Raw genomic sequence first — 12,873 nt, 5'->3', positions numbered from 1 at the left:
CAGAATCCCTTCCCTGGAACTGCTGGCCACGATGTTCCTGATACAGGCCAGGATGCCATTGGCCTTCTTGGCCACCTGGGCACACTGTTGGCTCATGTTTAGCTTCCTGTCCTTCCAGACTCCCAGGTCCCTTTCTGCCTGGCTGCTCTCAGCCACTCTGTCCCCAGCCTGTAGCATTGCATTTCCTGGAGAAAACATAGAATGCCAGGTCAGAAGGGACTTCAACTATCATCTAATTCCACCTTTCTAGGTAGAAAAATGGTTTAGATGAGATGGTTCACCACCTTGTCAAGCTGAGTCTTCAAAGTGTCCAGTGTTGGGGAATCCACCACTTACTTCCCTGGGGTGATTATTCCAAGATCTGACTGTCTTCAAAGTGAAAAAAAATTCTTCTGATATCCAATCTGGAACCCCCCAGGTGTACAGTGGAAGCATAGTTTAAATGAGGATTCCTGGATGACACCTTTGCCTGCAGGAGCTTAAATTCAGCCCATCACACGCAGAGAGTTGTGAGAGGAAAGAACATTATCATCCATTTAGATGATGCAATGAAGTACCATCCAGAATTACCAATCCATTGGCAAATGAACCACTGCAGGGATCAGCCCAGCTATGCAAGCATGACCCCATACCTTGGCCAATTAAGCCTGATGAAAAGGGGGAACTAAGTTGTTCAATTAGACAGCCATGCTAAAAGAGATGTGTTCTTTAGCTTGAGGGGTAAAACATTGCATCAATGGCTCTGCTATGGAGCTGGTTCATGAACAGCCCTGGACAGGCAGTAAAAATCTAAGATTTGCTTAGATATGCACTAATGAGTGCCATCTCCTATATGGCAAACTGACATTTTTCAAAGGCTTGTAATGTCAGTTTCAGGCAGATTTTATAAAGGATATGGAAACCAAGTCATTAATTCACTAGCGAGTCACTGTCAAATTGAATCCTTGTTTCAAAGCTTGAAAGTGGGAAGTGCATTTCCTCAATAATTTTCTTTGGTGGACAACAAAGAAGCAAAATAATAGTTTTCACGATTTGTTTTTGGAGTAGTTGAAAGATTTTGATGAGACTTTTTTTTTTTTCAACAGAATTGTGCTTGCTACTCCACATGGAATACACAAACCCAAATGGTTCAAATTCTGAGAAATTATACACCCACTGAAACTGAGTCTTGGAATGGCAAGCATTAAGCAACACTACTAGGTGATACTTTCTGCATCAGCTATAGGTTTGTATCTGGTAAAACATTTCAGACTGAGAGATGAGATTTAAAAAATTCTTACATCTGTGCTGTGAAGTATTGTAAAAATAGTCCTACCTAAAACATCCTTCCTTGTGATCACACCCTTTGTTAAATACCAAACACTGCTGGAAAAACAGCCATTTGACACATACTTGGTATGTGTGTTCTCATACAGAAATAAATTGAAGGCAATACCACCTATGCAGCAGTGACAAGTTAATTCAATTTCCATCTCAAAATCAGGTAAAGTGTATCTCATTTGTTACCATGGATACAAGACATTATTTCCATTTGTTTGAGATCTCACAGTGGGTATGAAATTAAACTGTGACACAGTTTTATGGAAGAAGTTGACTAAAAACCCCATAAGTTCAATGTCATTAGTCCAAAGGATTTTCTTTTTTAGACACACTAAATAAGCAGGTTGCTACTGCTGCCCATAAAGGCACACTTCATAAGCAAACATCTGTGTGATTTTGCTGATGCTACTTTGATCAGCAGGAATGATGGAAGAGAAAATAAAAATTCATTTCACCAGTCCTGCAAATGTGGGAAAGAATCCTGAAAAATGTCCAGATGGTAGAATTCCATAAAAAATAGATTGATATTGTGCTATTTGCTATTGTTTGGCATCAAATATGTTCATAAAAACATTTATTGATTCTGAAAATGCATCCACTTTTTCTTCTATAAATCTGCTTTTCAGACTGGAGCTTAAATCACTTGCTCTTCAGTTTTCAAAGTTACAAGAAGAAGAGGTGTATAGTAAAGCAGGGGGCAAAAAAGAGGAAAGGAAGAGAAATATATTTTTAAAATGCTGATGTATATGTAAGGCTTGGGAATTCAATAGCATTCAGTTTACCTGGTCTGAAAGTAATTCTAATATATACAAAATTATAAAAGGGAATACAGGTCTTCTTAAATTATTACTGCTCAAGTCCTGGCTATATGTTTAATATTTCATAGAGAGACTGATTTCCAGAGATGCTGAGCACCTGCTATACTGATGAATTTCAGCTGGAGGTTGTCATCTCTCAGCATTTACAAAACCAAGTTCAGATAAAAGAGAATCTACCTAAATCACAGGTTTATTCCTAAATATTCATCCATGAACTGCATGGAAAGCACCGAGGTTATGGGATGTCACAGTGATGGTTAATCATTGAAATCCAAAGCCATTATCCAGCTGCCTAATTGTCTGGCCATTTCCCACCGAATATTCTGAACTCCACCTCCCATGCTCCTGTGTTGCTGCCCTCCTCAGCATATTGTCAGACTGGATTATCTGCAATGTCTTCTCCAGCTCCTTGGGCCATCTCTAATTATATCCCATTGGGATTGAGTAGGTCTGACCCTGAGATTGCAGACCAGAAAAATTCTGAACTTCACAGCAAAATTGTCACGAACATAGCAACCCTCAAAGGAACAGGGACTGCAGTGTCCATTGCTGGCTGGAGAGAGAGAGAAGTAATCACTCTGTGTTATTGACTTGCATTATTAACATTTGCTTGAAGTTACAACAGAAATCTCTTTGTATTCTACAGACTTGATTATCCTTCATCCAGACCCCAGGTAGGAAATTACAATAATGCAAAATGAGCATTAGGGCTCTAGCATTTTGATTTACTAGTATTTTGTGCCCACTTTTCACCAGTTTTAATGGAGAATTAGCACCAGGCTGAAATTTAGCATAACATTTATATATGCAGTTAAATTTAACAAAGACAGTGATACTTAAGTACCCATTTTTATAAGGATAAGACTGTGAATAGACCTCAAGCATACCTGCAGTATACTGCAGCCTCAAATGTTTCAGATTAATGACTTTATTACTAAATTCGGGAAAGATTTTATTCCTGAATTATCAATTACTTATTTTCTATTTCTTATTTTCTATTTTTCAAATATGTCATTCAGAATCATTCCACTGTACCATAAATCATCTTAATTTTGTAACACTCTAGAGGCTTAGAGGGGTTTATGATCATATAAAGATGTGTGGGCTTGTCCTCTGCTCTGTTATTTGGTGCTAGGTGTGATCTGCAGATTTCTTGGATCTGATGAGTGGATTCGATGATAGGAATGCAACTCCTAAGCCAACCAGGCAGCTCATATGTTAATGAATGTAATTAAAAACCAGCTTAGTACAATCTGGAAACAGGTACCACACATCACCTCCCAGAATCTAATAATTGGGACTGACAGAGGAGAGCATCAGTTACTTCACGGTACAGATGAACGATGCAAAATTAACCTCTGCAGTGACATCTTGAGAAGCTCCATTCTAGATGGGACCCCAGTCCAGTGTCATGGTGAGCCAGTACCCTTTTGCTCTATTAAGTAGCTGAAAGTCAGTGCCAGGCCAGGAAAGATGTTATATTCATGCATGTTAAACAAGAGGTGCTTACACTTAAGTGGACATGGCAGATAAAACATGTGCTGCTGAACAGGGGGAGCACATTGACAAATAAGGGAGGATGGGAGAGAGAAACTGGCACACATTGAGGTTTCTGTCTGACTGATGTCTGAGGAAAAGTTTTGTTGTTGCTGAACTATGCCACTTAAAAATTGTGTGAGTGAAAACATTACATCCCTGGGTCAGCATAATTGATAAAAGCTCAGGAGACAGCATTGATGTTGCTATCAATTTTCAAGTTAGCAGGAGGGTAGTCTGGTCAAGCTGGAGACATCCCAGTCATCCTTAAAGAAGAGTCAGCAGAAAAAAGGCAAAGCTTAGAAGTGGAGATGCATCTAATGATGCAGATGAATGCAAAAGGAGGCACCACAGAGCACTGGCTATGCTACACTCGATCCTTCTTGAACTTTTGTGCAGAATTGCATTAAGCGAGGAGAGCAACAGGGGATGTACCAAGGTAATTTCTTCATAAATAAACATGCATAAGGAGTTATCTTGAATGATCAATGAATGGCTTTACAGTCTATGAATTCCCAAAATGACTACCCCTTAAAACATCCCAAATTCCTCCCCTGCTTCCCCCCATTTAAACTCCATAAGGTTTTGGAGATTCTGAAAAGAATCAGGATCTTCAAGGCTAACACAGCGCAGCCCCCGTGGTATCACTTTCCTAAAAAAGAAGACCCGTGTTTTTTCTTCCACGGCAATACCTGCTGCATGCCTTGCATTGTCTGCTGCAGGAACTGCAGCTGCTGGTCCTTTGTAAGGCTTTCTTCTGTTCTGAAGAGCTGTCCTTTCTCCTGTTTCAGGAGCTCCACTTCGTTCCTATAAGCATCCAGCTGCCACCTCAGACTATCGTTCTCTTCCTTGAGAGCGTACGCTTGGGCGGCCAGAGCTAAGAGAAAATGAAAATGTAAAGAAATCAGTAAAATGGATTGTTTCCTTACAAAAAAAATGCAGAGGACATTGTCAGGGGAGATGACAATACAGCTGAAAGCCAGCGAGACACTTTGCAGCTGAGACAAGACCCAGCGGAGCTGAAAATTGTTAGGTTCTGGCAAAGACTGTTGCTGGGAAGTTATTTCCTGGGGTGGAAGGAGCCATAAAGTGACTCTGGATAATTCAAATGTGACTTGCAATCTGGCTGCTAAATTTAGGCTTGTATTTTAGGAAGAAACTGGCATGCAGTCCAAGGGCAAAGCACCCACCAACTCTGCAACATTTTCCCAGTGATGCTATAGGAACTGAAACAGCCACTTTAGTGTTTATTCTAAGGTATTTATACACCTAGTGTAGTGGCCAATCAGATCTGTGCTAAGGAATTTTGACTATGTAAAGTTGCTGGACTTAATCCCACCAGAGTGGAAATACAGAAATTCTTCTCTCATCTTGCCTTGAACGACTTCACAACAATGGTTATGAGGAACCATTTGGACAGGAAAAATGATGTAATAGAGTAAAATTATATAAAATGCAAATGCTCCCAAAAAGTGTTGGCACTACAAGAACATGAGTACATTAAAGGCATTGAAAGACACTTAAGTCATTTCCTTAGGAAGCTCCATTTGGCCCCTTTTCAATTTAGAATGGCATTTTTATTATCATAACTGATAGCAGGTGTTTGTTAAGAAATCGATTAGCATGCAGGGATGGAAATTACATTTGCCAAATGACTTGCACAGTCTGCAATATAAGCTAAAATTTGTGTAGCAAAAGGCAGAAGGCTATAAAGCATGTACTAGGAACATTATTTAAATAAATTATCCAAACATAAATACATGTAGGGAAGTGTGGCGTTCATTACTTTAGGGATGTGGTTATCATCCTATAGAAGAACCTACTCCTGGTAGTATTTATACTTGGCAGTAGCTGTGGTCATTTGGCATCACAAACTGCCATACTATACTATTTTCCTCCTTGGAACCTGGTAACACAACAATATTACAGAGCAGCTGTAATTTAAAAAAAAAAAAACAAACAACCAAACAATCCAGCATAGCCAATTCTATCAACATTTGGTAACTGAAGCACATCACTGATTTACATTCCTGATTAAATGATTTCAGGCTTGGTATCACAGAATTCTTTCTTGCTCACCTACAACAGCAATATGGTTAAACTCCAAATTATAGGACACTGTATATTAACTTCATTTAATGTTAGACCTCTCTTGTCGAGACCTTCTGCAGATAATGAGTCCCCTGCTCCCCATGATAACATGATTCAACACATTTGTGAAATTACACCAGCACTTAGATAGAACGCCACAATATTTTATTACCAATAAAAATGTTTTATCTTCGGTAAGACAAATCAACCTTTCGAAAAAAATTTTTATTAATTTTGAAAAAGTACACTTGCATTATGCAAAATCAAGCATAGTTAGCTACTATTCAAATATAGACATAGATTGGTTATTACACTTAACGTGGATATTCTGCAGAATCTCTCTGGAAGATTTAGCAACAGTTACAGTATTGTTACATCAAATTAAATTGTTCTGAAAAGCATGTAATCATCTTTCCATGACAAAATTTACCCTAAAGAAATTGCAGTGATGAGTCCAGTGGGCAAATAAGAGGATGAAATGCTTTCTTTTTTTTTTTTTTTTTTTTTTTTTTTTTATTATTTTTAATTTTTCTTTATTTATTTTTGTAAGAACAAAAAAAAAAAAAAAAAAAAAAAAAAAAAAGCCTGGCAAATATAGACCTGAGGCTAACAAGAACTCAAATAAAAGTTCAAAGGTTTGGTTAGACAGGGTCTTTAGAGAGCATATAGCCCAGCCTCTGTGTCACAAGAAGGGACAGCTGTGACTACACCAGGTTGCTTAAGGCCCTGTTCAACCTGATCTTGAATGTTACCAGTGATGGGGCATTCACAACTTCTCTGGACAACCTCTGACAACATCTCATCAGCCTCATCATAAAAAATCTCTTCCTTATGTCCTGTCTAAATATAGTCTCCTTCAATTTAAAACTATTGCCCCTTGTCCTGTCTCTTCAGGCCCTTGTAAAAAGTTTGTCACTTTTACTCATACAAATTAGACTTTCCCTAACTTAAAAAAAAAAAGTAATTAAATGCAATACTAATTTCTAGCCAGGAATTGCCTATCCTCTGGTCTGTGAGAACATGAAAGGAGACCATAAAGGGCATACTCCATGAAGGATTTGGGGGTGTTGGTTGATGAGAAGCTCAACATGAGCCATCAGGGCACACTTGCAGCCCAGAAAGCCAACTGCATCCTTGGCTGCATCAAGAGAAGTGTGGGCAGCAGGGTGAGGGAGGTGATTCTCCCCCTCTATTCCACTTTTATGAGATGCCACCTGGAGTACCATGTCCTGCACTGGACACAGCTTTTTCCCTGCTAAAAAATTTAGAGTTGTATCTCTGAATGCCAATATTTTATATTATTATTTTAATTTTTTTTTAGTATATTGCATTAAATCCTGTATGACAATATAGCAGTAATTACATTACAGTACTACCAAGAAGTCCCATTGAAGAATGAGTGCTCTGTTCTAGACTGCAGACACTGAAAGAGAAAGGCTGCATTTGGAAGAGGTTTCAATCTATTTTAAGACAAAATGGAAAAACCCTTAACAACCTAAAGTGAGAGAATAAGAATTCAGCAGAGATAAGTCTGAGATATTAGTCAGGATTCCCATGATGTGTAGAATTTATGATCAACATTATTATACACTCTGATGATCTTCCAACCATTCAAAGTAAGATATTAAAAACAAAATCAAAGGTAGGAGAAATATGTCCTTAAAAAAGGAGGATGCAGCAGTTGTGAATTGTCATAAGCTTTTAAATGATAGGTAAGAGTCCACAAATGATATTAAATAAATTAAATGATATTAAATACACCTAGTTCTTTTGCTAATTAATTTCAAGCTACAAATAGTGGATTCCTAGTATGTGTGGACAGAATGATTAGCAGAAAAGGTGAGTGCATCAAAGAAAGACATCTGGTAGACCCCAGGGCTCCCTGTCATTCAGCACTGGGTAACTGTTCTAAACAAAATAAGGAAAGTTCTTTATGTTGACCTAACATAGCTATAATTTTATAGGTTTTATATTTTTAGTGAACTGGATTCAGACCGATGTCTCTTCAGTATCCAAACAAAATGACTATCAAATATAAATTTAAGTATTTTTAATTGTGTTTCATTTAAAATACTTGTATGTAATTATACATTATATTAAAAAGACACAGATTCATACTGAATTAAAATCAGAAGACAATTTTTGGGAACAGGCAATAATAATTTTAAAACATTAGAATCTTTTAAAGTTTTACAGATATTTTTTTCTGGGACTTCACTGATAAAGCTGATGAACTTTTTTTTTTTTTAAAATAAGTTTATTCATCTCATGTCAACGCGACCTCTCATGCCAAAGTTTGGGAACTGAGTTACTCATCTAGAGAATCCCTCTCTTAGTCATGTGAAAAAGCACCTTGGGATAAAAAGACAAAGAATTCTGAAAGCATTTGCAAAAGAACTATACACACAGAAGCCAGATCAAAAGGAAACTCTGACAGGAGTGTCAAATAGCTGCCTGTGCTGGAAGCAGAAGAAAATATTCTTCCCTAAACAAACAGAGCTACAAATCACCTCAATATATGCTTTACAGCATTTCCACTGAGGATGCAAAATGATACCTGCCAGTCTGAGAGGAATGGCTGGAGAAAGACCAGACCCAGACAAATGGGGGAAACTTTCCCACTGATCTTTGGAGGGCATCTAAGAGGTTGGTGAGATTTCCTTGGGCCGAGGCAGAAGTGCTACATGCAATTTGGCAACAGCTTCAGTGGCAAAAGAGGCTCCAGGGAGTGGACCCAGGCTAGGCCCAAAGCAAAAAGACCCTGTTTTTAAAACCAGAAATTCACTGAAGTCTAAGGATATACTCATTGGCTGATGCCTCAGAAGAAGCAAACAATTAATTATGTTTTTCTAGGGCATCTATCTTAGCTAGTTAGGAACGTGCTTTCTTAGTATTGATTTCTACCTTTTAGGTGAATTAAGTCTTTACAGGTGATACAGTGTAAATTGGCTATTTTGTGACTATAACATCGTGTTATAATGGCCAAGAAAAAAAGTGAACACCCCACATCACTCCATGTATTTATTTATTGAGAAAGTTAGGGAGAAATTGAGATTTGCTGCTAGTTTTATTAATGAACACCTGGGCTGTGTATTTTTCATGAGGTGGTGACCTAATAACACCATGGTTAACATTAATGGCAGAATGCAACTTTGCATCCTGAGGACACTCTGGGTTGAAATGCACAGGCAGTAGCTTATCTCAAGATTCTGAGGCAATCTGGAAATAATAACTGGAAAACAAGTGAGCAAACACTGGCAACAATAACAGAAAACCCTTTAATAAATTCAAGAGCTTCCTTTAGGTCCCTCCGAGGACAACTTTTCCTATGGATTTTTCCCTTATACATTCTACTAGAACTGTATAGAAATAGATCATAAAACTGACAACATCTGTGCTTATTTGTCTGTCTTCAGACATTTTGGTTTTAGCCTCTTTATCAGAACTTCTCAGGGTTTTAGAACTTTAGCCAATGTATTGAGGGAATGATGTGGGTGAAAGCAGATCAAGAATATTCCCAAGACTTCCTGCCATCAGAGTTCTACTAATGCCATTATCCTAATTTCTTGCCTTGAAAATGAGATTTTAAATGATCTAATGCTCCTTTTGATAACATCAACAAGAAAAACATCAAAACCTGTCAAAATGATGGCTGTTATTATGGTAATTTTTTTTCATCACTCCCATTGCAGAGCATTTATGATGTCAAAAAAAAAAAAAAAAGTACAAGACACAGCTACTTCTTCAAAGAGTTTTCAGCTTGAGGGACTGAACGGATATGAGACAAGAAAAATAAGGACACAAAGTTCACAACTATAAATACAAATAATAAAAGTTATCTTTGGCCTCTAGCTGGCTTGCTTGGTTCTCAAATAGGTGAACTGTGAACTAGGGTAAATTCAGCAAGGAAATAAGTTTTTTGTAGGATCCAGAAGGGCATGAGCTATGTTTTGATGCTGCAGAAAACTCAATAAGTTAAGCAACAATGGCATTTGTCATTTGTAAGGAAGATGGTTTTAGAAGAATTATAGCACAGATGGTCTTAGGAGATATGTTGTGTGCTACCTGGGCTCAAGTGAGAGCTAAAGAAAAGTAACTAATGGAAGCCAAACATAAGGTCACAAGGTTTGGGTATGAAATTTGACAGAATAAAGGCAGAGATCAGATTCTAGGAAGGGTTAGGTGGAACAAAAGAAGATCTGGGACCTGAGTTCAATCTGTGAAGGAAGAGAAAATGAAGTGTGGTAGGACTCCTGGTGGTGACACAAGAAAGGCAGTGGTAATTTCCTTAATTTTCCAGATGTATCAAAGCAATTCTCTGAAGAGAGATTTTCTCAGTTTATAAAACTTCCTCTTGATTAATAGACTTCATCACCAGCACTCTTCTTTCCAAGGATTACTACACATCTGCCTCACCATTAATTTATGAAGGCTTATTATTTCTTGTGTAATGAACTATATCTCTTTGCAAATAGCAAAGAAAGTGTAGGGAAAGGGAGGGCAGATTACAGTCCAGCTGGGCTTAATAACAAATTGTAGCACACAAATTCTGGCTCTGCAATGGACTAGGAATGCCCCAGAGACTTGTGCTGCCAGGTCCTGTGGTGTTATGATGAGTCTCACAATATCCAAAATTTTATTTAAAGCCCTAGAGAGATCATTAACTGAATACTGCCATTCTAAGTTTCTGGACTAGTGGCTTCCAAACTTTCTAGACTGTGGATCAGTACTGTCTCTTTGAATTTCACCAAGCTCTCACAAATTCTGACTTTTAATTAGAAACACTAAATAGGCAATTTAACCTCACTCTTTCAGACAGTCCTAGGAATAAGACCCAGATTACACACTACTGTCTTACAAGAGTTCATTGACTCAGGAGCTCATTTAGGAGCTGAGAATTCATAGATGCAGAAAATCCACTTGAACCATCATTCTCTAAAGGGCTCAAAGGACTGAAGGTTGATCTCCCACTTTAAGCCCATCTTTCTACCCTTCTTTACATCAATTCCTCTCTTCTACCCGTGCACTGGTTCTGTCCAGTTCACTCCCTCCTCCAGGTCCAAACCTGAGTCATTCTCTTTGTTCATTTGTAATTCCCACCTGCCTGACTTCCAGATGTTTCTCCCTTCCCTCATTCTTATTTTGCAGTACATTCTCCAGTCCCCTCTTACCCAGTTCTGTCCCAGGTAAATTGCAGCATTAAGTGTTTTGGACTTTTCCTACAAAGGTGTCACATCCCATTACTGAAATGCATATTTAGAATTTGGAAGAGACCACCTTGTTACAATAATATCAAAGCCTGTCACATTTTAGGTCTGTTTTACTTGACAGCATATCTTTGGAGAACAGGAGACTACACAGCTCGTAAATGATATTTTGACAGCTGCTTGTTAATCTGCCCCCTTGAGATCAGTTTCTCCAGGTCACTTCTTTAAAGCAAAGGGCCCCTTTTTTTCCTCTTGTTTTTTAGTTGCATTTCTTCTCCTGCCACCCATGATGTGTTCCAATGCCTTGGCATAGGCAGAAGGGGAGACAAGAGAGGGAGGAGTTGGCTCTTCACAGGTGACTGTGATGGTTGACTGGTGGGTTGGTTGTTGCATTGCCTTTCCTGCTTGGTTCTTCTCTTGATGTAACAGCATAGGAAGCAAGCAGGCATAAAAAATATAGGGTATAACTTCAAACAAAATAGTAGCAGTCCTCAGTTTGTCCCAAATTCAGTAAGAAACAGTGCTTCTCAATACTTACTAGAGTATTTGGTTTGTGATGAGGTGAATTTTTCAGATACTTATGCTTTATGTTTACCAATAACTGCTGCTTCAGTTAAATGTAATTAATCAAGCTCTGAATCACTTTTAGAGGCTCTGCTTTGCTTTTCTGTTTTTTTTTTTTTTCCCAAAATTGAGGAATAGAACTGTTACATCTTACAAAGACTGTGCCTTAAAGATGCCAGCAAAAAGGAGATCTTTTCCTCTAATAACTGATACTAAAAAACACCTGTACTCCTGTAATGAACAGAGATTTTAGTGTCAAGGGGGAAGGAATATGTTCCATCTAGTAAGAAAAGCACTGGGAGATACCAAATGGCATTGGTGATCTTCTCCCTTACCAGCAATAGAAAAATGCTGCTTGTACTCATGGTGCTTTGCAACTCAGGGCACTTGTACTTGGCACAGCACAAAAGATGGTGATGAATGCTCAATGTTTAGCTTATATGTTAATGTAATCTTCTGTGTTTTGCATAAATGGTTTATATATATGTGTGTACATGTGACACATAGATTACTTAGGATATTCAGACACAGAATCATAGAATAATTTGACTTGCAAGTGACCTCCAAAGGTCATCTAGTCCAATTCCCCCCTAACTGTGTATAGATAAACCTCTGTATAGGTGGGTTAGTGATGTTTCATGATGGTTATTTCTCAGGAGTAAAAGTCATTGCTATATTTTTTATTCAGACTTAAACAAAAAAAACCCCCAGCCCTTCCCAAGACGCATGGCTGCATTGCTGTCGTTGACATTCATACTAGAGACTGCACTCAGAGGCAGCATCACTGTGACAACTTGAAAAAAATAAACTGTAGGAGTTATAAAGATCAGGAAACTGTCATTGGTACCTGGAAACAAATGAGAATGTGCACGTGAATCCCCCAATTTGTCACATTCATTAGGGGAGCGATGGCTGATCCGAGTGTTTCAAGTGACTGTGAATTTTCCTAATTTATAACAGGCAAATTATGAAATAAACACAAAGTGCTGGGTAAAACACATCTTTGTACAAAATTCTGTTGCATCTTAAACTGCAGGAGAGCATTTAACAAGCTATTCTTCTGACCTGGCTCTGGACTGGAGGGCTGAGTTAATTTTTCTTTTAAAAAAATTGTGCATAATACTGAAATACTTGCACAACTACTTTGACCAAAAAGAGTCTTAAAAATGAGAATACATTTTTACACCTTTAGAAGACATAAGCAAATGTTCATATGAAGCTTGTAATTTCTTGGCTCTCACACTCTTGAGCCATTTATCTCTATTTGAATGGAAGGCTGTCCAGAAGAGCTGTATCTGCAAGCCAAACACTCCTATTAGCCCATCCATCCTCCCTTC

At 38.2% G+C, this 12,873-nt stretch overlaps 1 protein-coding gene across 3 annotated transcripts in view; it reads right to left on the bottom strand.

The window, feature by feature from the left end:
* ENOX1 (ecto-NOX disulfide-thiol exchanger 1) overlaps positions 1 to 12,873 on the bottom strand; it is a 376,541-nt gene that overhangs the window by 42,671 nt on the left and 320,997 nt on the right. For all 3 annotated transcript variants that reach the window (XM_071740024.1, XM_071740005.1, XM_071740013.1), the window contains one exon: positions 4,367 to 4,551. In XM_071740024.1, the coding sequence (XP_071596125.1) occupies positions 4,367 to 4,551 (185 nt within the window). The remainder of the gene's footprint in view (positions 1 to 4,366; positions 4,552 to 12,873) is intronic.

This window comes from Heliangelus exortis, chromosome 1, assembly GCF_036169615.1.
Source record: "Heliangelus exortis chromosome 1, bHelExo1.hap1, whole genome shotgun sequence".
NCBI lineage: Eukaryota > Metazoa > Chordata > Aves > Apodiformes > Trochilidae > Heliangelus > Heliangelus exortis.
The sequence above is the reverse complement of the archived record's forward strand: the minus strand, read 5'-3'. Positions and strand labels throughout refer to the sequence as shown.